This window comes from Triturus cristatus, chromosome 2_2 (genome assembly GCF_964204655.1).
Source record: "Triturus cristatus chromosome 2_2, aTriCri1.1, whole genome shotgun sequence".
NCBI classification, from domain to species: Eukaryota; Metazoa; Chordata; class Amphibia; order Caudata; family Salamandridae; genus Triturus; species Triturus cristatus.
In genome coordinates, this window is record NC_140582.1 from 1,020,565,608 (window position 1) to 1,020,593,244 (window position 27,637).

Below are 27,637 nucleotides of genomic sequence, written 5' to 3' on the forward strand. Positions count from 1 at the left end.
AGGACCAAAGTCAACCTGTGTAGTAGGACAGAGTAGAGCCAGTGCCCCTTGTCAAGAAATGCTGCACCAATGTCTACTTTTCTCAATGTTCTGAAGAGGTATCCGCATTCTACCCTATCAAATGCCTTTTCTGTGTCTAAAGACAGCAATATCTTGTCTTTCATGCCATCTTTCACTTTCTAAAGGACATTCTATAAGAATCGGAAGTGATTCCCAGAAGAGCGATCGGGGACAAAACTGACCAGAGATTCATGTATAAGGCACGGGAGAACTTTCTTTAATCAGGTGGCAGGAACTTTGGCCAACATTTTCATGTCCGTATTTAATAAAGATATTGGACGGTAACCACACATTGTTAAATAGAGCACTGATTCAACCTGTAGCTTCCGCCTCCTTAAAGACTCAGTAAAGCAGTGGTACAAGTACAGATTAATTTAATTAATAAAACTCAACATGGAAGCTGTCCATTCCCGGTGCTTTATTAAAGAACTTGGCTGAATAGCAGCCGCAATCTGCTCTTCAGTGATCTCACCCTTTAATAGCTGCCTACTCTCATCCGACAGTGTAAGTAATCAAACATGTGCCATGAGCACATTCGCAGGCGTCAGGTTGGTAGCTGATTCTGCACTATGTAAATTAACCAGGAATTGGGAAAAGGTCTCAGCTGTGGCCTTCGGGTGTGTGATCAGTTCATCTCCTCGGTCCCTAATTGCTGGTATGGCTATGTGCGCCTCTTGTTGCTGGTGTTGCACTGCCAGATATTGGCCTGCTTTTCACCCTTGTTGATAATGTCTCAACTGCAAGCGAAGTAGGGCATATTCCACATGTGTGGTAAAGTACACATCCAGATCAAATTTTACTGTTTCGAAAGCTGGGGGTGGGTTTATTCAGGTACTGCTTACTTTAAAGTGTAAAGTCATGTTCTAGGGATGCTATTTTGTCCCATGAGGCCCTTTACTTAAATGAGAGTACCTCATCAATTCACCTCTGATGACTGTTTCCTGTCTACCTAGAGAACCTGTGATGAGGCAACTGAAGGGTCTTTAATGTTTAAGTATTGATGTAAATGATCAGCAAGTTTCTTTTTGTCTTCTGGGAGATTGTAGTTCTACATATTTATGCGCCAGAGTTTGGCAGTGAGGCTAACATGGTCTACTATCAGTTCTAGGACCACCAATGCATGGTACGATATCCCACCCTCCACTATTGTGCAGTGTTGGACTTGGCCCTCTCTGCAGTGCCATCCCCAAACGTTTTGTCGTAAGCTTCCTAGCACAACAGTAGGACCTTTCTCCTGTACCTTTGCAATTTCATCACAACACCTCAGACTACCACACATTCCCTAGCACCACGGAAGGACCTTTCTCCTCCACCCATTGCAATTTCACCTGCAACACCTAAGATGCCGACACCACCACCTCCAAAAAACTGACACAGCCACCACGATCACCCTGAACCTACCTTCCGCCATGCTCCTTAAAGTCTGATTACTCTTGAAATACTCCAATGAAATCTGGAACCTCGACAATAGCAACACACCCGACCTTCTCTTCCTGACGAAACATGCCTCAATCCAGACTCAAACTGCAACTGCAGCCATCCAGCTCACCTGCAAAATCATACACATGTACCAAGCCTCCAAACCAGATGGAGAACTTGCGATCATCTACAAAAACACAATTGACTTCACCTCCTCCACCGACTCATACAGCAACCTCATGGAACACCTCCACTTCGAAATACAGACAGAAAACAATGCCACCCACAAGGGAACCCTCGCCTACCATTCCCCGAGTGGAATTCTGCAACTACATTACAGACTTCATCGCTCCCCTCTCCATTAGGTCAACCAAACTACATCTTCCTCAGGGACCTAAATTTCCACCTGAAAGATACTAGAGACCCTAACTCCACAGCCCTCCCTGACAGCCTCAGCAACATCTGACGCACGCAGCTCAACCCACATAGCAATCCACATCCTCAACCCTATTTTCTGCTTTAACAACAGGATCCCTACCACCCACATGACCGCGCTCACATGGTCCCACCACTACACAATACATTTCAAGATCCCCGCACACCAAACCACTCCACCAGAAAAAAACAAAAAAACATCAATGCACTAGGGCAAAATATCCAAAGAAAACTGGACCAATATCTTACAGGAATGCCCACCCAACCACAGCGGTAACATCGAAGTTGACACCATGCTTTACAAAAAATTACTCACCGACTGTGCCAACCCCACCTTCGGAAACAAGACCTACAAAAACAATAAACGACCCAATGGTACACAAATGAACTATGGATGTCCAAGCGCCACAGCAAACAACCTGGAAGAAAAGGGAGACTCAACAAAAACACCACTGCAAGATCCAAATACAAAGCCGCCCTCAAGCTCTACCACCAGCAACCATGAGATGCAAAGAAAAAGGCCCTAACTCTCAGACTTGAAGCCAGCTCCAACAACGACAAAGAACTTTTCATCATCGTAAAAGAGTTCTGCAATCCTGCAGCTGCCAACAAATACATCATCCCAATCCAAGTACTCTGCAACAATTCTCAAACGTCTTCAAGATCTACAACACATTCAACCCACAGCATACCGATACGAACTACCCTGATCAGACGGACACCACCCTGATCGTCAAAAAGGTGCTAAGCAATTGAAAGGCCCTCTCGAACAAAGAAACCACTGCTCTGATGAATACCATCCATTCAGGAGCCCCCTCAGACCCATGTTTCACCATCATATACATCCTTGGAAGAACCATCATCTCCCACATGCTCACTGCTATCATCAACACCTTCATAACCACCACAAACTTCCTGTCTTTCTGAAAAAACTCAGAAGTCAATGCCCTATTGAAGAAACCAACATTGGGCCCCAACATCCTCAGTAGCTACAGACCCATTCGCCCCTGCCTTTCCCAGCTACATTTATTGAGAAAGCCATCAATACCCAACTCACAGAACACCTAGAACTCCATCAACTTCTTGAAAAGATCCTAACTTCTGCATTAATTCAGAATATTGCAGGGCTGGAAAAATCCACCAGCATTGTTGAGCAAGATTTATTCAGGAAGAGCTATTGCCCTTTCTGGCAAGTTGAAAATCCTCTCACTTCAGGGAAGACAAACTTGAACTCTGTCTCTAAAAGCAGAGAAAATGTGACAAGATAACAAGATTTAAAGGCATCTTTATTGCTCAGAAAGTGAAAGAGCCAAAAAATGCCATTGAATCTTGGTATCTTGTCACAATTGCTGGCTTTCAGAGAAGGAGGTCAAAAGTCAGCTTATCTTATTACATTTATTTTTCTTTCTGTGACTTAAGTTAGAGGACTTTGTAAAGGAAACTGGGTGACAATTGAACTGTGCAAAGCATGTTAAATGAAAGGCCATAAAATGTCAGGCTTTTTTCTAACACAAAACTGAAATAGCTAAGTGAACTGTTCAAACATTTAAAATATATTTCACTAGTTATCCAAGACCCATTTTTGTAAGGATCAACACAAATTAGAACACGTTACTTGGAGATGTTCACATTTTAAATATTTTTGCTGAAACACAATTACAAAAAATTGTTTATGTGCTATTATCGGTAAAACTACATGTTGGTGGGAATGTTTTGTGGACATTTCAATGGAAAAAATGCTATCTGTAAATGACAATGCACTACCACATCATGCTGAGGTAATATATTTATGAAAAGTGAGTTTTTAAACATGAACTTGTAATTATTACTGATCCTGTCCAGATGGCAATGCGTTTAATGAACTAAGAGGCGAGCCAGGAATCATGTTTACTCTATATATATATATGGGCTCTATTCTTATTATATATGAAGCAAACATTTAGTCTAGACAATAAAAGTAATTTTTTTGTACAGCAGAAATAGTGAACTTGCATATTTGAAGGTTCTCTCTTATGTGATAAAGAAAAAGGCGGCTCCATAAGACAACATTTTTGCCTATAAGGCTGAGCATAATAATCTGCAAAGGTTTGAGCAATCTCCATGGAGGCAAAGTGGGAGCGTCTCTCACCGTCAACTATCTCTGGTATGACTCTGCTCAATAATGGTCAGGACGCTAGCCAATAGAGTAGCTTTCTGTTCTTATCTCCCCAACTGTAGACCCTGGCCGTTGAGGCCCTCTAAATCTGCTTGCTCTGTTCAAAATTATAGATGACTTCTTTTGGAAATGGCCTTTTTTGCAGGGTTATCCCCAAACTTTTTGCTTCTTCCTCCTTTGTTTTTCCTGCCTGTGGTTGTTGGCTATAGGACTCTGGGCACTTTACCACTGCTGATCAGTGCTAAAGTGCATATGCTCTCTGTGTAAATTGTTATTGTGATTGGTTATCTATGATTGCCATATTTGTTTTACCAGTAGGTGACTAGTAAAGTGCACTGAATGTGCCAGGGCTGGTAACTCAAATGCTACTAGTGGGCTTGCAGCACTGATTGTGCCACCCACATGAGTAGCCCTAAAATGATGTCTCAGGCCTGCCACTGCAGTGCCTGTGTGCAGTTAGTTAACTGCCATGTTGACATGGCCACTGTACCCACTTCAAAGAAATGACGAAATGCACACCAGTTTCTTTCAAATGTTTCTTCAAAGTTTCATCTTTTTGCGTGCAGCCCGAAATTTATTGTGGTCTGCCTAACAACCACTCATTTGAAAACACATTACATGGCTGGAGTGGCGTCCCACTCCTTTATCGGACGCACAGCGTTGATCCTTTAATAAACAAAGGTATCATGAATTTTTCACTTTCATTACGTTTTATTGTAAATTGATCGGATGTAGATTATTCCATGGTTTCATGTTGCTTAATCCATGTTTATCCTGTCACATAGGAGATGTTACATGTATTCAAAAACGTTTCTAATGCTGCAGATATACAATTCCAAGCCTTTTTCTGGAGCACGACATATACATTTAAAACATCCTCAGTGCTAGTAGATCATGTTCCCAATGCATTTCGGGCTATTTCGTTGCCCTTCGTCAGGGGATTCACTACAGGTTATAAGAAAAACATAATTGTTAAAATATGTAGTCAGACCTCAGTGCTAGCAAATTATTAAGCAGTACATCTGCTGTTTGATACCTTATTTTTACTAACCCCACAATCCACGTTTTCCCTCCAACTGCGTGTCTACCTGCTAAAAACAGTACCCGAACAGGCCTCTCCCAAACAGCAACCTCCTCCCATGTCTTTTCATTTGCATTTGAAACCCCTGATGAACATACCCTCGTTCTCAGCGCTATTCAATAATTAAACACTAACCGTAGGGGGAATATTAGCAGTCTTCTTATATGCCTATGATCCAGCACGGAACAGGAAAAAGAGAGAGAGAGAAAATGTTTACAACTATCCTCCCTGCGTCACAGACCCGTCGTCATACTAACTCATTCACACACACATTCATTGGTGGGGCCCATAACACCAACACTCACACGTTCTCTCACAGGTCTGCACACAGGAGGAGGGATGATGCGCTGGACATGTGGGGGAATACCTTATAACCTATAGGGAAAGAAAAGTTATTTTACAGAATATACATTAACATTCACCACCTATAGATTCCTAATCCCAAAACATCAAGGCACTCCACCCACTTGGACGACGGACCAATTAGTTGGATTGGTTGATGGTGATTTAGTACCAGCTAAAACACATTTTAAGACTCAGAATCCTTTATTCTCTTTAACGAAAGACCACAAACTCATAATTTCTGTTAATCAATTTTTGTTTATCTAAAATTTCATTGCAAATAATATTAGAATTTGTTTCATCAAAAGTTTTTGAATTTTCTAGATCAATTTATTTAAATCACAGGACATTATATTTACGTATTCTGGCTATCTGGATTTCTCTAATTCATTTAGCTCAGCATAACCAAATTAGCCGTTAAATTGTCCAAATAAGCACGCCAAAGCTTAAGGTCCAAAAGTTCTTTGCTCAGCACGTCACAGTCCCAAAGATCGCCAAAGGACCAGAAGTCTTCGCCTGTGGGGTCAAAGAGGGTATGCAGTCATAGAAACCGCCGAATGCCAACCTCTCCCTATTCTACTACTCTATTTATAATAAAAATTCGGGATAACATGAAACAATTTTGGGCGGAGAAAATCTGTGATTGGCTAATTGAAAAAGTTCGATATTTATCCGTCAGGTTTCACATGGATTTTGCTGATTCGTTTCCGGAGATGACGTAGTCCTTATGTTACAACATTTTGGTTTTTACTTGTATGATCCAATTGTTCATTTAAACCAGTTTTTTACAGTCCGGGCTTGGCAGTCCACCAAGATCCTATCCTTGACCGGGGACAGTGTGGAATAGGTTATGTGGAGCTTCACGGAGCCATCCGAGTCTGCGCAGTAGAGATCGCGCTCACGAGACGGTGGCCACTTCTGAACTCGGTTTCCGCCGCCATTTCATGGTAGGCCCAATTGCTAACTTAAGCGAAACAAACACAAAAGAATAATGAATACAATGAAATGATGCTTCTAATGTTATACCCTCACTAATCCCTTTATGTATTAGTATTTTCCTAGCGTATAGCGACATTTAAAGCAATAATATTTACCTTTTGGATCCAACCTAGAATGCAAACATCACGTAAGCAATATAAATCATGCGATATCTAACTACCACATATACTATTAATATGCGTACGTATTTTAGTTATTTAAGTTATTTTGCCATGCAAATAGCAATTTCCCATGTGTAATTTGCGTACGTGATGCAGCATGGAAACCTGGGTATCGGGAATCAAGACAAAACCACGTACCTAATATATCCTCCCTTCGTCACAGACCAAATATCACATTAACACATTCACTTGTACAATCATTGGTGGGGCCCATAACACCAACATTCACACTTTGCTTCTCACTGGCCTGTACTTACGGGAAGAATAACTATTTCCAAGTGCTGACATGAAAGGAATACCTTATAACCTATAGAGAGAAAACTTATTTACGCTTCTATACAATAATACCTTTATTACTGCACATCATTAAGATACTCCTCCCACGTAAATCGACGGATCAATTTAGTTGGATTGAGTGTTGATGATTTAGTCCAGCATACTCAAATATCCTGATCTACTCCCCTTCAATAAACGACAAAACACATTTTCTTGTTAATCAATAATTTGTTTATCTAAAAATGCAAGAATTTCTAGTAAATTTATTAATCCTTACGCAAATCACAGAACACCATATTTACCTATTCTGGCTATCAGTTGTCCTCTAAGTCATCAAATTTAGTCGTCAGCACGCTACAGTCCCAAAGATCAGGTCAAGGACCAGAGACGTGCAAGTATCGATCAGTGCCCATAGAATTTTCAATAGTTCGTAGTTCATCAAGAAATTGGGCAGGAATTCAGTCTGTCAAAGATTCAGGAACACAGCCGTCACGTAGCGTCACCGTCGTCTCAGTCAACAAATGTAGAATCGGAACAGCAAGCTTTTTTCTCTCTATTCTAATATCGTTTATATAATGAAAATAAGGACTAAAAGTTACAATATTGAGAATTTGGGCTAATCCCATTGGTCGGTTGGAATCGTCCGGTGTCGTTTCGCACTGTTCATGATGTGATATTGTCAGGCATGATCCATCCGGTTTCTTGCACAAGTCCTTTGTTTGAACATTTGGCAGGCGTCCCGTCGTGACCTTGCTAAGGCTCATCGTGTTTGGGGTCAGGCTGAGGCTACTGGTATGGGTGCTTGGCGCATGCGCACTTGGTCTGAAACCTCGTGGAATGGTAGCCGTCGCATCATGTGTGTGTCAGGCGGCCATCTTGCTTTTAGGCCCAAAGGATAGCTTAAGCAAAACAAACACAAAAAGTAATTAAAACATAGAAATAACAAATAAAATGTTGAGCCCTCACTAATACCCCTATGTGCTTGTAATTATCTAGCATATGGCGACATTTAAAGCGTTCATATTCACCCAGTGATGTCATCTGGTGCAACATACGATAACGTCACGGAAGCAACATATATCATGCGATATTCTATTTTTCGAATATTAGTATGCGTACATAGGTTAATTACAAATTATTTTAGCCATGCAAAATGCAAATCCCACGTATGTTTCATACATTGGTAATGTTGATTAAATTTCACACAAACACATTAATAGTATTAAAATTAATAGATTATTCTAATTAGTATGAACATGCAGAATAGGGAGGGTATACAAAATGTTGTACGACCCGCTCCATCAATTCCCCCTTTGGTGATTATATCACCACACCATTAAAATTTTGTATTTCTTTTTATACAATAGATGTGAGTTCTTGCTTTTATTCATAACTCAGTTTCCCCAGTCTCTTTTTGCTGTCTTATACATATTCTCCTTGACTTCTTCTAATTCTATTTCTTCAAATTCCCTCTCTTGTTTCTTATCCTTTCTCCTTAAATTTTCTCTTTTTAACTTTTTCTGATTTGTATTCTTTTTACGACAGATACACCCTAATCTTATTATTAATACTATGAAAATCACACGTTAATGGAAACAAGATTTTACCTAAAAAAGGTATTACCTAGGTTGACTAAGAAATTCTTAATAGCAGATATTTTCTTTCCAATCTTTTCCCAAACACCTTCAACCTCCAGTGGTGCAATTTCGTCATGCAGTTCAGTTATATTCTTAATATAAATTTTCAAATCTTTACTTTCGTCTGGAATGTAAGTACAACAATGTTGAACTTTCATCATTCCACAGACTCCACCCTCCTTTGTCAATAATATATCAAGGGCAAGTCGATTTTGCATTACCATGGCACGAATGGCAACCATTTCAGTGTTTACCAATAAAAATCCTCCAGTGGTGCTTGTTGACAAGTGGTCCACTACTGTTGAAAGCCTTCTAATTTTGTTTGCATTCAGAGATATTCCCACTGCTGGTAACAATGCTCCAAAGATATCACCCACAATTTCTGACCACGACTCTCTCTTTCTACGTGCTAAATAGCTACCTAAATTATGTACACCATTTTCTCCTCTTTCCATATGAAAAATCTTCGGGAAAACCAGGCCTACATAACATGTGCCATACCAATGGTCTGGCAAACGATAATATGCCTTGTTCCCGCAAATAAAGTATAACCCAGGAAAAACTGGATTTTTCCACCTTTAAATCCCCATCCACCCATGATTCGGTATGTATCATGGCACTCACTATTACCTACAAAGTAATTATCATATGCAGTCTGATTCCTTCTAATACACAATTTCCCTTTCTGAGGCCAATCTAAAGCCATAGTTGGACTAGTTTCTCCTTTCAAGTGTTTTTCCATTTCTACATCCCAGACTGTCTTCTCCACCTTTCCTTCAGATACCTTCCTCTGCATTTTCAATCTCCTTTCTTCAACCATATCCAAAAATTTATTTTCTTCTTTCTTTAAACTGCAAGTCAAATTGTTTTTAAATCTATATTCTAATGTTAGTTCTTTAGTCTCTAAGAAAAATTCACCTAATACTTTTGCTGGTTTTACCTTGTTTAGCTTATTAATTGATGGTACTTGTGAAAATATCTTATCTACGTCTGAAAAATAATACTCTAACTTCTAAGGTGGTGATATGTCACTCCCTCTGATACAGATGCAGGTAACTGCATACAAACGTAGCAGTCCCTTACGTCCATTGTCTTCACATATTCATACAATAATTTCGAAAACGCATTATTAGAAAAATCAGTTATAGACCTGTCTTTATGTAAATAGCTTTTATCTATTCTAGTCGGAACTACCTTTTGAATCTTTTCTATATTAGTTTTGTTTTCACAATGTCCTTCTATTGTATCTATAGTACCCTTAAATGAGATCAGGAGAGCAAGTATACTCCACAGAAGCATCAATAATCAACAACACATTTTACACCATCTTTTCAGAAATATACATCTACCTATTCTTCTATCTGTGTTTGCCATTTTTGTTAAAATAGACAGTGTCTTTTGACTTAGCCTCTTCTACTTCACAAGTAGTTTGTCTAACCCAAGGCTCTAAGCACCTACTTAGTTCTACCAGTTTTTGTCTTTTCCCGTATTTTATTGTCTTTCCATTAGAAGCTTTCTTGTTGTAACGCCCTGAACGTCTCAGGATCGTTTAACAGACACGATAATGAGAACGCAACCACTTGTGAAGGTTTAGTTATTTTAATGAAGGCAAAAATAATACAAGGAATAAACAAAGGTTATAGTCACTGGAATCCTCCAGGCTAAGTACGTTACCAGCCCACAGCACGGATGGTCCTAACCGTCCTCTGCATATACGCCGATCCCGGCGTATGCCAACAGAGGGCAGAAATGAAATGGCCGACAATGCCAATCGGTAGGCTGTGAGGGGCACGAAGAGTGTTGGGGAGAATCGAGGAGGCAGGGAAACACCCAGCCGGGGTCTCTACCTGAAGGGAGCAGCCGCTCAACCTCTTCCTCAGACTGCACCGGGACGCGGAGTCACCTCCTGGTGATGCGTCACCGATACCCCAATCACAAGCAAAGAAGACTGAACCGAGAGCAGCCGCTCGATCGATCCCGTGGACTTCCGAGTCTGTAACGCGGCAAACACCTCCTGGTGTGCGTTACAGCTGGCAGTCCCTGTATCTCTGGTCGGGCTGGGAGTTACGACTCCAACCAGCAAAAGCGCCACTGCGCTTTGACTCAGCCGAGTCAAAAAGCGAAGCTCAATGGTTATCCGGTAGAGCTTCCGGGTCCTTCACAGGTGACGATGGGGCAAGACACGGCCCAGGGAGTAACGACTCGACCTACCTCCGTTCTTGCCTTACTGGAGCACCACTCCGGAACACTGCTCTTCACTAAGCAGGTACGTCGGTGTAAACACAATATCCGACAGCGTTGTACCTCCCGGTTCCTCCCTTTATAGGGCGTGTTTTCCTTGAGTTATGTAACAGCTCTCCTGTTTACATAAGGGCGTGTTTTCCTTGAGTTATGTAACAGCTCTCCTGTTTACATAAGGGCGTGTTTTCCTTGAGTTATGTAACAGCTCTCCTGTTTACATAACCTCTCAACCGCTAAGCATCCTGGGAGATGTAGTCCGTTTTCGCTGGTTACCGTTTTCCTCCCCTCGCATGACAGGAATTCTTGACACTTGTCTCATTCAGTTTGGCATCTCATCATCTTTCACTTTTCCTTCGTGATTTGAATACAGAATGTCCTGAACATCCGCTTCTTCTCCAATATCGGACAAGATAACTCTCAGGATTTCCGATTCTTCATCCTCCTCAACCACTTTCGGTACAATCACCTCTGGATTTCCTTGGCTATCCGCCTCTTCTTTTACTTCAGGCATGGCCACATACGTCCATTCTGGCGACTTATACTTCTGGTTAGGTTTCCTCGTTCTTTTGTTTTCTTTAATTACAACTATTTCTTCGTCTTTTGATTTCTCCTGACTCGTCACTTCATTCACCTGTTCAGCCCTTAGTGAATTTACTCGTGTCAGTCGATATCTCAATCTTTTTATTTTATTCGGCCAAATGTCGTCTTTTGCTGCGCTTTTCAATTTACTTCCTTTATCATTCTTTTCAGTTCTCCAAGCTCTCTTTCTTAGAAATCGACCTTCAGGTACCTCGTCTTCACTTTCCTCTGACTCTGTTTCAACTTGCTTTTTACTTTCATCAGCTTCTTTTTCCCCCACTTCTTTTGTTTTCCCTACATCTATCCCTCCTCGAATCTCCGGCACGCAATCTTCCTGCTGACTACTTGTCCCTACTTCTAACTGGATGTTGGAATTCCCTACACCTCCTCGGGGGTCTTCCGCAGAAATCTTTCCCTCTCTCTCTCTGTATCTGGCACCTGTCCATCTAAATGAGTTATTTCAGGTGGAATTTCTCTCAATCTTTCATCCGGAACTTCTCTTTCAGTAATTTCTTTAATTGTCTCTTCACTGTCTTTTTCTTTGTCTTTTCCTAGTCTTTTTCTAGAACATTGAGTTCCTTGTTCAGTCTCGGAGTCTGAGCTGGTATCAGAAATCTGTAACCTTCTTCTCAGGGAAATACTTCTGGGGACGAAAGTTAGATTAGGCTCTGATTCCCCCCTTTCAGGATTTTCTTTTGTTTTTGTCTCTTCGTCAGTACTAGATTCTGATTCGGCAAAATACTCATTTTCTGTGCTATTCACTGGATTTGGAATTCTCAATGTGTGACTTGCATGAATCCAGTTTTTCAGTCCAGCACATTTCACAGCTGTTGTTGTGGTCAAGATAACTTGTCGTGGTTTTCGCCAATTTGGAACCAAACAGTTTCTTCTTCTGTGTACTTTTATTCTCAGCCAGTCCCCTGGGCTCAGATCATGGGCTTGCTTCTTTTCAAGGGTGGTGGCATCCGCTCCAACCTGATGAAACACAGAATGAACTGCGTCAGCCAGGATTTTACAATAATCCAACACCATGTCATCAGTTATAGGTAACAGCTTGTTGACTGGTATGAACACATGCCGCATCCCTCTGCCCATGATGATTTCATGGGGGCTCAACCCTGTAGTTCTGTCTCGAATTGATCTAATAGTCATGAGTACTAGAGGCAAGACATCAGGCCATTTCATACCTGTGGCTAAACACATTTTCCCTATCCTGTTTTTAATAGTACCATTCATCTGTTCCACCACACCAGAAGCCTCTGGACGATAGGCCCAATGTAATTTTTGCTGTACATTCAATGCTTCACAAATCAATTTTATGATCTCATTATGGAAATGTCTTCCTCGGTCTGATTCAATTGTTACTGGGAATCCGAATCTGGGGATAAATTCCCTCAAAAGTAATTTTGCCACTGTTATTCCATCATTTCTCCTTGTTGGGAATGCTTCCACCCATCTAGAAAACAAACAGACTATAACTAGAACATAACTAGAACATACCTCAACCTGTTACAGGGAGGCATCTCAATGAAATCCATTTGCATTCTGGTAAAAGGCCCTCCTTCTCGACCTATTGTTCCTAGGCTCACTACTGTCTTTCTTCCAGGGTTGTATTGCTGTCATATAAGGCATCTTTGACAAAGACTTTCTGCTACAAGTCTAAATTTTGCATTGTACCAGGTCTGCTTAAATGACCTGATCATGGCATCTCTCCCTATGTGTCCCTGACCATGATACATCCGTGCCATGGCAGACATCATGCTATCAGGCAGAACTGGTCTTCCATCCCGATAGACCCACACATGATCCTTTTCTCTTGGTGCACATCCTGCTTTTACCCACGGTTTCATTTCCTCATCTCCTGCTTCTTCCTGTAATTGCCTCACTTCCTCCCAGGTACCTAGAGTGTTAGTAAACATCAAAGAGCAAGAAATCACCTCTTTCTCCTTTGCCCTGTTTATTGAATTCTGATTACGTGCACAGTATTGAGCCATATCGTTGGCGTACTTATTGCCGATGGCGATGTAATCACCAGTCTGACTGTGAGCAGCACACTTTACAACAGCCAATTGCCTAGGCAGCTGTATCGCCTCAAGCAATTTCCCAACCACCTCAGCATTCTTAATGGGAGTTCCACTTGATGTCAAAAGCCCTCTCTGCAGCCATATTTGGCCGAAGTCGTGTACCACACCGAAGCTGTACTGGCTGTCAGTTATCACAGTCACTCTCACACTCTTCCCAATCTTACATGCTCTAGTCCAGGGGTCTCCAACGAGTAGCTCGGGAGCTACTGGTAGCTCGCCAGTACCTTCAAAGTAGCTCTCTGAGGTAAAGTCAAGCCCAGTATCAATTTCAGAGAGTAGGTGCCTATTAAAGAAGGCCGCACTGATCATCTCAAGACCCTAAGAGTTACAGCTAGCCAAACGTATCACAGTAACTCATACTAACACTCAAAAACACACACTGTGCCAGCTTATAGAACCTGCTACATGACAGTCTGTATCCAATCTATATAATTAAGCCACAAGGAGATTGACCATGTTGTAGAGTCCCTCCTTTATCAGTCACAACATGTGTGTGAACAGCGCACCATCAAAAAAGTATGGCAGCAGTAACCTGAGCTGTAATCAGTGCTGACCCACCAAAGTGCGGGACTGCAGGAGTCAGAGTGAAAATGTGTCAGTTAGATGCATGATCAGCTCAAGACCTGAGGAGAACAGGGTATGATCCTGACCAGAGAAAATTAAGAGATTCATCAACATTTATGTGTGTGCCCATAATAAACACTATTGCTTCCTGAAACTATGCCTGGTGTCAAGAACCGCCAAATAAATATGCTAGCCCCATCATAAGAGTTTTATATTTGGCATAATTGTGTCCATTCCTGACATAATAGTGCCAATGGCATAATAATGGTCATCCTTGACTATTGTAGTATTTTTGGTCTAGTTGTGGTATGCTGGCAGCCATCACAGACCTACTCTGAGCATGACTGGCCTATATGTACCTATTCCTGGCATATTAATGGTCATGACTGATATGCGGTCTTATCCCTAATCCTTCTGGTTTCCAGCCTTGGCACAACTGTGGCCCTAGTATAATGGTGGGCATTACTGGCATAATCCAGGCATCCGTGGTGCTATGGTGAGCATCCATTATGATATAATAGGGTAACCCACAATTGTCCACGGACCTGGGTAAAGATTGGTATAGGAAACAATGGTCCGACCTAGACTTCTTTAAAGCTACAATTCAGTTAGGAAAAACATTCATTAGTCAAAGGGCATCCGGTACATATAGAATCAGCATTGTATCATTAATGGACCACCATTTTATTTACAATGGAAACAAGTATATGCTCAAAAGACACAAAGGCACAAAATATTGCTCCAATAGTGACTGTTTATTATTTAGTTACTTTTATAACAGATCACCATATTCAATGCTCCAAATAGAGAAAGAGGTTGCTCCAAGGGGAGTGTGAAAATGGAAAGTGCTCGTGAGGTAGGACAGATATAAAGGAGGGGAATCCAAAAGGCAAATTCAATAACCAATCAATTACACATTCTGGTATCCTTAGCAAAACTGGTTGTGGTTCATAGTGGCACCAGTTTTATAGATAGGCCTGTCCCTTATGGATTTACAAATATTTAATGATTTTCTGATGACGCACAGAGAACATTCATCTGTGAAAAGGCAGGCTTGGATGATATCAGGTACAGGCCCACTAGGGGAGAGTGTCGACGTTTCGACCCTGGTGCAATGAGGATAATTTATATCCTCTGCAGACGGGTCTTCCGCAGGGGCAGTATCCTGACTGTACCTCACCTTAGGTTGCTTTCTCCCCCAGGCCTGAGGAAGACCCACCTGCAGAGGATATAAATTACCCTCATTGCACCAGGGTCGAACCGTCGACACTCTCCCCCAGTGGGCCTGTACCTGATATCATCCCAGCCCTGCCTTTTCACAGATGAATGTTCTCTGTGCGTCATCAGAAAATCATGAAATGAATATTTGTAAATCCATAAGGGACAGGCCTATCTGTAAAACTGGTGCCACTATGAATCACGACCAGTTTTACTAAGGATACCAGAATGTGTAATTGATTGGTTATTGAATTTGCCTTTTAAATTCCCCTCCTTTATATCTGTCCTACCTCACGAGCACTTTCCTTTTTCACACTCCCCTTGGAGCAACCTCTTTCTCTATTTGGAGCATTGAATATGGTGATCTGTTATAAAAGTAACTAAATAATAAACAGTCACTATTGGAGCAATATTTTGTGCCTTTGTGTCTTTTGAAGATATACTTGTTTGCATTGTAAAGAAAATGGTGGTACATTAATGATACAATGCTAATTCTATATATACCAGATGCCCTTTGACTAATGAATGTTTTTCATAACTGAATTGTAGCTTTAAAGAAGTCTAGGACCATTGTTTCCTATACCACTGGTGAGCATCCATGGCATATGACTGTAATACCTGGGAATTCAAAGTAGTCTGTCCATATGAGGCATTTGTACATGAGAGTACATGATGACAATGTCAAGCTGATGTTTTGGGACTGTGCATTTCTTAAAAACTGAAAACTGACATTTTAAAGGTAGTTTTAGTTTTCAAAAATGGGGTTTCTTATGGAAAATTGAGTTTGTTTGCCCACAGTGGAAAGTAGTATTAGATAGAAAAATGTGCATTTTCAGAAACTGGTGAATGATAATTCAAGCTGAGATGGGGAGACGTACTGCTGTGCTAATGTCCTTTGTGACACTGGGCATGTCAAGATTTGAATGTTAATTCATAAGTCAAGGGGAGGCATTTACTATTGAACATTTTCCCAGCGTTTCTACTGGTAACCGCACTTGGTATACTTGGGTGGTAACTACCGAAAATCTTGCTTTGGGTGGTCATAGTGTCGTCACTATTTTACAGGTATAAAATTTGCTAGTAGCTCAGGAAGACTTTCCTCGAGCAGAAGTAGCTCTCACTACAGAAAAGGTTGGAGACCCCTGATCCAGACAATCATGATCTGCTTCATCTCTGACTTCCACATTCTCAGCATCAGGAAGCAATGTTGAAGGATTCACATTCGAGCATCTTACAAGACTTACATTTGTTGCAACTAATATGACTTTCTCATACTTAGTGAGCCGACTATGTGTCATGTACTGAGTGCGACTCCTTGTTAAAAGGATTGCCACATCATGCGGTACAAACACTTTCACAGGATATCCCATCACAATTCCTTCACTCTGTTCCAAACTCCGACAGGTAGCAGCCACTGCTTTCAAGCACCCAGGTAAGGCTATAGCTACTGGGTCTAGCATTGATGAGAAGTATGCAATTGGTCTCCTCAGTTTTCCATGCTTCTGTATTAGAACAGAGAGTGCACAACCATTTCTCTCACTGCAGTACAACTCAAACTCTTTTTCATAATCAGGCATACCTAATGCAGGTGCTTCACACAACCCATCTCTCAAACGCTTAAAAGCTGCCAATTCCTCTTTGTTCAAATCAATTCGATCTCTCACATCACTGGTTGTCAAACGTACCAAAGGCTTTGCAATCAAAGAGAAATTGCTAATCCATTGACGACAGTATCCAACCATTCCAAGAAACATTCTCACCTCTCTTTGGGTCATGGGGGCTCTCATTCCTTTTATGATCCTGATTCTGTCTACTGTTATCTTTCTCAGTTCTTTTTCGATATTGTGGCCTACATATTGTACTTCTTTCTTGCAAAATTGTAATTTTGATGATGACACTTTAAGTCCTCCATCAGCCAGATGATTCAGCAAGGCTATAGTGTCTATTTCACAGGCTTCACGGGTTTTCGACGCCACAAGAAGGTCGTCGATGTATTGGACTAACACTGAATTTTCGGGCATTTCTAGACTCTCCAAGGATTTCTTCAATATCTGATTAAATATTGAGGGGCTTTCTGTATACCCCTGTGGAATTCGGCACCAAGCCAAAATACGCTCACCAAAACGAAACGCGAAAATCTGCTGACTGTCATGGTGCAATGGGATGGAAAAGAAAGCATGGCATAGATCAATCACTGTATACCATTCTGCATCATGGGGAATCTGATACAAAATCACAGATGGATTTGGTACAATGGGACAGCAAGATACAACAATTTTGTTTATCTTTCTCAAATCTTGCACTATCCTGTACTTTCCATTAGGCTTTTTCAGTCCCATAATCGGGGAATTGCATGGACTACTCATTATTTCTCTCAGTATGCCTTGTTTTATCATCTTTTCAATCACCGGAGTGACTCCTTCAATTATTTCAGGTGTCAATTTATATTGAGGGACATTTGGATAGCTTACTCCTTTCTTCACTGTTATTTTTACTGGATCTACATTTCTCATTAGTCCCACATCTTCTCCTGTGAAATCCCAAACTTCTGCTTTCACGGACTGTTTCAATTCTTTAGGTAATTCATCAGGGTTAAATACAGGATAAGTTTCAGTAACCTCATTTTCCCTGTTTGCCATAGTCATTTTATACAACACGTCAAATCCCTACCTAACAAATTCACAGGACTTGTATCGCACACAACAAAGCGGTCCATTTCTGAAACTTTCCCTATGCTAACTTTCACTGGCTCTGTAAGATAAGTTTTAATCTGTCTGTTGGATACACCAACTACTTGGATCGTTTCATCCGAGAGAGCAAGGTTCTTAACATCAGCTGACCTGACAGTTGATCGAGTAGCACCAGTATCGACTAGGAAAGTAATACTTTCATTATTTATCTTTCCATCCACAAATGGGCCTGTCTGGTCTACTTCTAGAGTTGCGCCAAGTACGCACTCTTCTTCCTCCCTTCGGCACCGTCAATGATCCTCTTCTGAATAGCTCTCATCGCGTTGTTGCCAATACTGCGAAATAGCGCTAGCGCGCGGCAGCTTGATTACCTGTTCTTCGTTGTAGAATCCTGTCTCATTACTGTATTTCTGTGAGTTTTTGCTCTGTGGAAAAGGCGGTTTTGGCACCTGATTCTGTTGGGTAACAACCTGCTGCTGTCGCTGCGGTTGACCACTCACCTGTAGATTCAATGATGCATTTTCATTATTAGTACTTGGGGGAAATTTACACTCGGATTTCCAATGCCCTACTCTACATCAATTATGACATGGGAATTTCTTTTTAGCTTCTTCTATATTAAAATTTCCCTTACCTTTCCCAGGAATTAATTTTTGTCTAGGGCCTGTATTATTTGCTTGTTCCGCTAACTGAGCTTCCTGCCTCTCTGCTACTTTTACTTGTGCCCACATAGCCTTCTCTTTTAATTTTCGCTGTTTTGCTTCAATCTCATCACTGAAATATTTTGCATGTCTCAATACTTCATCAATTTTCTTATTTTGCCAATCTACAGTATGTTGTTTGATCATCTCACTAATCTCTGGACGTAGACCATATACAAATCTGTATACAAAATGACTTAAATCTTTTTCACTCAAATTTTCATCACCACTGAACTGTTTAAAGGCCAAAATCAGCCTTTCATAATATGCATGTACCGACTCTTTGCTTTCCTGATGAGTTCTGTCAATTTTCACCCAATCTGTCTCTTTAGGAGGTACTTTATTTTTCAGAAAGGCAATAACCTGTTCATATTTCTTCATTACCTCGGGTTCTGGAGCCCCTGTCTTTGAATCCCTAGGGTATTCTTGTGTAGGCCAATTAATCATTAATTTACACTCTGTCCATAAATCTGCTGGATATATTATGTCAAACAGGCAGTTTAGGTCAATCCATAACACTTTAGATAATTTCACAAATCTTTCCACTTGCCTATACCACTCGACGGGCTTTTCGCGTAGTCGAGGGAAATCATTCGTAAATGACAAAATATCTTGTCTAGTCCATGGAACATGCACATATCCTCCTCCTGGAATTTCTCTCATGGGACATTCTGTCACTACCTTTTCTTTTTCTCTCACCGGGAATGCTGCAAATGTTTTATCTTAGGCATCATCTCGTTTTCTGTACCACCTGCTTCTCCATTTATCTACATCGCCCCATTTTCTCAACAAAATAATTATTTCCTTAATCTGACTTATCCTTCCTGTGGTGTTCAAGTTTTCAATATCTTTTTCAGTGAAATCTATCCGATATGGTTTTTGTGAAGCCTTTACTTTTTCAATATCTATACCCATTTCATTTGCTACTTCTTCTAGTCTTTCGTGCAGATTTTTCGCTCTCCATGTTACACTTTTGCACAAAAATAGTAATTCCTCATCCTGATAAGTTTTTAATTTCTCTGTGGGGATAGTTCCTACTATTAACTTTTCCAGTACCATTCGTAATTTGGCCACATCTATTGATTGGAATTCTTTGTCTTTACTCTGCAAGCTTCTCAACCATTCACTCAATTCTTCTGAAGATGGACCTACTGGCTTCTCTACATTACTTCGTTCTAAATCCTTTTGTGTCTCTAATATTGACTCCATTGTCAATGTATGTTTTTCTGCTATATTTGGGCCTATAAATGGGTTACTCGAAACATTTGGTTCGATCATACTCATTGTCTGTCTACATGGATTTTTATTTAGGCTCTGTTTTGGCTTCTCAATCTGTTTATTGCTATTATAAGGAACTGTTAAACAATGTTCACTATCTTTCTGTTTATCAAAAATAGGCATCACAGGGCCTATAGTCACTGGAACAGTTACAGCTTCTAAATTTTTGGTGAATTCTCTTATCTTTTCAGTTAATTCTAAAGTTGTTTTTGCAAATTCTGCCAACTTTTCACCATTTACCTTATTATCTGACTTTCTCTCTAATGGAATTATTTTTCTCTAAATCTTGGGACACTGGTTCTGACTTAATGATTCATAAAGTTTCTCTCATTGGGGCACTTGGTGTCAACATTTCAGATTCTGGTTGATACGGAGGTGGATTTTTATAAAACATGTCATCAAGAACATCATTCTCCGACTCATTCGCTCCATACCCTCTTGATTCAACATTATGTCTTTTTTCTGTACATTTTCTACCTCCAACTTCTTCAGCAGTTCTTACAGAAAACAGACCTTTAGTCATACTTTCATTCCGCCACCTTCTCATTCTGTCATCATGAGCGTCATGCCCATATCTACCAAACATGTACTTATACCTTCCGCCACTCCTCTGTCTCTCTCTGTCATGCATTTCATCTTCCCATTCGGTCAATGCTTCAAACTGTGTCGACCTAGGTCTTGGTTCTAGATTCATCATTCTTTCTCTCAAATTTCTCAAAACTGCTAAATTAAACGAACCATGCTCTGGAAATGCTAAAACTTCGTCGTCTCTAGTGTATTTTACCCAATTGTCTAACCAAATACAAGTATGATATTCGTATTTCGCAACCATAAAGGATGCAGGGGTTTTCGGTGGAGGAAGTAACTGTCCTTCCCTAGTCACAATCGGTTTGTCCTTTTTAAACCACTTCTTAATTTTCCCAAACCAGGACTTTTTCTCCTTTTCTGGTGGATCGTAATACATCTTTTCTGTCTTCCGTGTATCGCTAGTCTCTCCTTACGACTGTACTGTTATTCTTGACCAATCGTAGCGCGACTCACACTAACGCACCAATCCGGATCATCCACGATACTCTGTAATTCTTCAATCTCAGCGCGACTCACACTAACGCACCAATCCGGAGCGTCTACGTCACCCTGTAATTCTCCACTCCTAGCGCGGCACAGACTAACGCACCAATCAGGAGCGTCTAAGTCTCTAGCTGACTAGCCAATCCAGTGATAAGCGTTATCAGAGTACCTTCTGGACTCCTGGTACCTAAGACCAAAATTTCACAGGTGACCTTCGCTACCATACACTTCTTTCATACAGGAGATATTTCTAATGGCAGCACACGACGGTGTCACCGAATCGAACCCAGACAATGCGTCGTGCAACTTCACTCGTTACACGTTTGCCCTGTGTACCTACAGGGCAACAACAATTCCGGCTTTCCCGAGAGCAGCGCTTACCTCTGCTCTACTACGGAACTGTTACAAACTTCCGACTTCCTACATCCCAGAAGCCGTGCAAACAACATAAACCCGGACGCGACTCAACATAGAGTGTTAATACATAAACCAATACCAATCAATAAGCAATGTACAAGCAATAATCACCTAAACCAAAACAATAAATACCATCATCTTGCTACCAGAAAAACTGATGCAGCGCGGAAACCTGGGTATCGGGAATCAAGACAAAACCCCGTACCTAATATATCCTCCCTTTGTCACAGTCCAAATATCACATTAACACATTCACTCGTACAATCATTGGTGGGGCCCATAACACCAACATTCACACTTCGCTTCTCACTGGCCTGTACTTACGGGAAGAATAACTGTTTCCAAGCGCTGACATGAAAGGAATACCTTATAACCTATAGAGAGAAAACTTATTTACGCTTCTATACACTAATACCTTTATTACTGCAAATCATTAAAATACTCCTCCCACGTAAATCGACGGATCAATTTAGTTGGATTGAGTTTGATGATTTAGTCCAGCATACTCAAATATCCTGATCTACTCCCCTTCAATAAATGACCAAACACATTTTCTTGTTAATCAATAATTTGTTTATCTAAAAATGCAATAATTTTAGATCCATCTAGTAAATTTATTAATCATTACGCAAATCACAGAACACCATATTTACCTATTCTGGCTATCAGTCGTCCTCTAAGTCATCAAATTTAGTCGTCAGCACGCTACAGTCCCAAAGATCAGGTCAAGGACCAGAGACGTGCAAGTATCGATCAGTGCCCATAGAATTTTCAATAGTTCGTAGTTCATCAAGAAATTGGGCAGCAAGTCAGTCTGTCAAAGATTCAGGAACACAGCCATCGCGTAGCGTCACCGTCGTCTCCGTCAACAAAAGTAGAACCGGAACAGCAAGCTTTTTTCTCTCTATTCTAACATCGTTTATATAATGAAAATACGGACTAAAAGTTACAATATTGAGAATTTGGGCTAATCCCATTGGTCGGTTGGAATCGTCCGGTGTAGTTTTGTACAGTTCATGATGTCATATTGTCAGGCATGATCCATCCGGTTTCTTGCATAAGTCCTTTGTTTGGACATTTGGCAGGCGTCCCGTCATGACCTTGCTAAGGCTCATCGTGTTTGGGGTCAGGCTGAGGCTACTGGTACGGCGCTTGGCGCATGCACACTTGGCCTGAAACCTCGTGGAACGGTAGCCGTCGCTTCGTGTGTGTCATGCGGCCATCTTGCTATTAGGCCCAAAGGATAACTTAAGCAAAACAAAAACAAAAAGTAATTAAAACATAGAACTAATGAATAAAATGTTAAACCCTCAATAATTCCCCTATGTGCTTGTAATTATCTAGCATATGGCGACATTTACACCCTCCCCCTCTACCTACGACAAACCGAAGACCTGTTGACCTTCAGGAGACAACTCAAGACCTGGCTCTTCGACTAATAGCAGCAGCACCCCCCCCTCACTCCCCCCAGAGCCTTGAAAACCCTCACGGGTATGTAGTGCGCTTTACAAATTACTTGATTGATTGATTGATGAGGGAAGGCCATGGGTTTAGGTACATGTCCGTTTTCCAAATAAATGTTACACGTGGCCCCTACACAGGGGTGGACCCTTACACAGGGTAAGTTTTACGAGTTTATGTTGCAGAGGGTGTCCCTGCGTGCTTAAGACGCCTTGTGCCGCACAAGTTTATGTTGCAGGGGGTGTCCCTGCGTGCTTAAGACGCCTTGTGCCGCACAAGTTTTTTTGCAAAGTCTTTGCCTTGCTTGCCTCCTCACATTGGCGAGCTTTCAAATTTTATTTCACAGGTTGTCCCTTGGTTACTAGTGGGGGCAGGACATTGGGTGTAGTCCCTTTTGTCCTCAATTCATAATGATTTTACTTTTGGTGTCCCTTATTTTAGTTTGGGGCAGAACATTGGGTTTAAGTCCCTTCTGTCCACATTTACGTACACGTTGTCCCCTGTTTAGGGTGGGGGCAGGACGTTGGGTACTAGTCCCTTCTGTCCACATTGACTATACTCCTTACATGGAGATATTACATATTTACATCTACTCATTTTTAGGTCTCGCCTGACCCAGCGCATGCGCTGGTCTGGCGAGACTTATTGAGAGGGCTCCACAAAGTGCTACCAGGCCAGCCTAGAGCTACAGTGCATGTGCGCGGGCGCGCGCGCAGCGCTTTACCGCGATTACTTTCACTTTCGCTGCCGCTTTGATGTTTGATCGCGATCACTTTCACTTTTGCGGCCGCTTGACATAGCCAATAGGTCTCGCTTTTGGGACCTTATGAGTATTTAGTTATGCAACTGTTGCATGGCTAAACACTTATAAGGTCCCAAAGGCGAGACCTATTGGCTATGCCAATGCTTGTTTATCATGAGAGGAGGGGAATGGGTATTCTTGTGTGTCCGTCTTTTTCTTTTGTCTTCTGTTCCGTTCCCTCTCGTGATGTGTGTTTTACGCCATCCCTGGGTCCCGACTTTAGATTCATCATTGTTAGTTCTATTCCCCTTGTGATGTTGTTTTTTCCTCATTCCCTGGGTTGTGAACGATTTATTCTTGCTGCAATTGTATGTTTATAGTTACATACTATTTTTATCTTTTATGCTTTGTTTACATTACATCTATCTTTTGTCCATTAGGGAAGAGGTATTTAGTATCCTGGTGTTATGGATTGCCTCTCCCATGTTTCCTTGTCCCTGGCTGCTCAGCCTGTGTGACTTTTCTGAATGGAATGTTTGGTGTGTGGGCTATGAGTGGAATGCTTGGGTGACTGGATGAGGAGTGACAGTTGGATTGATGGGGATGAGCAGCTAGCAGCCTGCTCCCGGTGAGGTTTACCATGACTTATACCTGGACTTATTCTACCTGTGTACCTGCTTACCTGATACCTGAATAAACCTACGTTGACATCATCACTCCAGTGTGATCTCCTGATTACTACAGGTATGAAAGAATAGGCCAATCACAAGATGGCGGTACGCCCTTTTACGTATTCCCGGGTGGCTCACTGCATCAGCGTGCCCGAAAGCACGAAGGAATCCCTGAAGATGAAATGGCCGTCACAGAGAAGACGGGCCTGCTGACGTAGGTCACACAAATGGAAAGACCGCACGGGAGCAAGACACTGACAACACTGAGGTAAGTGCGTGCAGCATTGGGCACGAGCTTAGTTAGTTTTCAAAATATAGATGACAGTTGGGTAACGAGAGGTCTGAGCATTGTCAACAATAACAGACACGACGCGTCTCACCTGAATATGACCGGAGAGACTCGTGACATAGAAGCAGGCAGTCCCCAAACACATCTTCACACTATCAGCTCGCAAACGTGCGCTCCTTGCATGGGGAACTCACAGGTCCGCTCTTGTGCAGGTCTAGATGTGTAGAACGATTTGAATAGACATTAAGGCGCTATTAAAACACCATGTCGACACCTCCCTTCTTGCGCATAGAGAAGGAGGATAACGAGATCAGGTCCCTTGAAGAAATTGTAGGCGTCTGTCAGATGAACAACAGACAGAGTGAAAGTGACCACAAGTTGTTCCTTGAACAAATACACAGTTCAGATCCAATAGCTGTGACCACTGAAGACAAAAACACACCACTCCAGCGGGAACCACAAAAAAACAGATACAGCAGGAACTGTCTTGAGTTGTAGTCGAAAAAGAAAATGCAGGAACTAGCTTTTTGAGAGGCTGGAGGGAGACAGCATGCAGTGACTTTAGCTGCAGTTAAAATCCAATCACCTAGTTCCTTTATTGTTGAGACGCTGTAGAGCCAGCATGCAAAGACTTGAGCTGCAGATGAGACAGGAGCTGGCACTGTTATGTAGAGGGCGACCGATGTGGAGGTCACTGGTGGGGCTGAGGTGTACCAGTTAGTTGATGATATGCAGCTGTAGATGCAAAGGTTGCTTCTTTGACAGTAGGTTACCAGCTACTCCCAGTTGAACTTGAGAGGTAGCAGACGCAGGTTCTTGAGTCAACTCATCGCCATAAAATTGTAGTAACTTGGTCCAGACAGATGGTAGTATTTCAAGAGTATTTATTGTACAAGTTGCATGTCCAGATGTGCAGTCCAAGACTAGCCCCACCAGGAGCAGCCAGCATGCTGCTCAGTCCTTCTCCAACTGTAGTCTCTGACCCCCAACATTCCATATTACATCATTCTAGGAGGAACTAACTGGCGGAGCATGAACACATAGAAACCAGGATACAACAACCTCGTACGCTTTGGTTTGCTGTTAGACTCATACTTGATAATTATACTTGCCCACGCCCTTTAGATGAAACTTCCCAAGGTACCTTAATCGAATACCCCGCCTACCCTCGAATGTTAGTAAACACGTTGAATATGAAATACAGCATATTACTCTGTCATCAAAGAACATATTTGTGATATAAACCATGTACAACTATTAACACTCATGATTTCATAGTCCAACTCCCAATTATCCGTGATATTTTCTGAAACACAGGTCATTAGCTTTCCGCTCCTGAGATAGGATGCTTTTAACGTCTTGCATGTGACGATTTCATTTTGTACGCTTTTCAGTTTTCTTTAATCCATGGGTGTAACTGGTTGAGTGTACAGGCAAACAGAATATTTCAAAGCAAGAGTGACGAAATGCATACCAGTTTCTTTCCAATGTTACACTTAAAGTTTCTTCAAAGTTTAATCTTTTTGCGTGAAGCCCGAAATTTATTGTGGTCCGCCTAACAACCACTCATTTGAAAACACATCACATGGCTGGAGGGGCATGTAAGTGTAACATTGGAAAGAAACCCTAAGCTGACCCTAGGTGTACATTAATGTTCCATCCTTGCTCTTGTACAGTACAAATTGTGCATTTAACCTCTTGGGAAATATTTATCTCAACAGCTGGTATGGACTTCCACCAATACACTAATGACACGCAGCTGAATCTATAAATTGACAACACTGAAAACACCGATAGTTTAACTCCGTGTCTTTCAGACATCAGTTCAGATGGATGAAACCCAATCCAGAAGAACAAAAAAAAAATTCCGTCACCTAAAAACTCCAAAGCCTTTCGCAAGGCTTGATTGACACATTGCCAGCCTTAACCATCTTTACCAGGACTATTAAATCATCTAAATCTCTTGGTTTCTGTTTGGATTGACATGTCAATATTGACATGCACATTAATTAAATTGCTGTACAGGCATGTTTGGTAACCCTCTTTGAGAATGGAAACACTCTACTAGTCGCATTATTGAGCATCTATCTCACCTACCTCAAAGCCATCCTCCACTCGTCAGCCAGGCTGGTCACAGGCACACGAAAATTTGATCAAATAACACCTACCCACAGAGCTCTAAAAGCTCACACCTTTGAAGCTCACTCTCAATACATGAATGTATGTCTGTTTATGAAGGTTTGCATCCAAATTCCCCTCCCTCGCTCGAAAACTAGAACTAACTGAAGAAACACATGTCCTAAAGAAGCTCAAACTCTTTCTCTCAACCCACAGAAATTCAAAAAAACTTCACCCTCAAATGCACTTTCTCCGGGAATGCCTCTAGAATATGAAATGTGCTCGCCAAGGATACATGACCTATCCTTTAATTCCATCTTTGAAACCCGCGCCATTGGTTTTAATTAAATTACATACATATTTGTTCACCGACTGGCAACATTTTGTAAATATATGCTGTAGATCAATTTCCTTGTCTCATTTCACCTTGCAATTCTACATAGCCCTTTCTTCTGTTTTCTAATGTACTATGCCAATTACCATCCTGTGAACTGGCCATGGTACAGAGTGCTGTCACACTTACAGGATCAAGCAGACCTATAATAAGAGCTACAAAATAAATAAATTCGCGTATTTGCCTGTGAATTCAAAAAAGTGCAAAGCTTAAGAATTCACAGCAACGATGCTGAATCTCTGCGTAAAATGTGAGCACCGGAGGAATGTCGAAAAAAAGGACAGAGGTCTTGTCAACATGAACGACTCACCGTAAAAGTGGGAAAGATTACTTGTGTTGAATGCTCTCCTGTCTTTTGCAAGAAATGACCACAAAGGAAAACATTTATAGCAGGAGTTCTAACTATCTCCACAATAAATCACTCATACCAAACCAACATAACACACTCAAAATATAGTCTCTCTGTTAAAAAAAATATAATTCTTTCACAGCACTTTGACAGGCAGGAGTATAAAAGGGCTCATCTGCTGCTTTCAAATCTACTTTGTCGGTGT

General features: G+C 41.4%; 1 protein-coding gene across 2 annotated transcripts in view; it reads right to left on the reverse strand.

The window, feature by feature from the left end:
* ACOX3 (acyl-CoA oxidase 3, pristanoyl) overlaps positions 1-27,637 on the reverse strand; it is a 409,344-nt gene that overhangs the window by 381,049 nt on the left and 658 nt on the right. The window contains exon 2 of one of the 2 annotated variants that reach the window (XM_085642482.1): positions 18,313-18,441. The exons of the other annotated variant lie outside the window; for it this stretch is intronic. Within the exon in view, the coding sequence (XP_085498608.1) occupies positions 18,313-18,441 (129 nt within the window). The remainder of the gene's footprint in view (positions 1-18,312; positions 18,442-27,637) is intronic. 2 annotated transcript variants of the gene reach the window in all.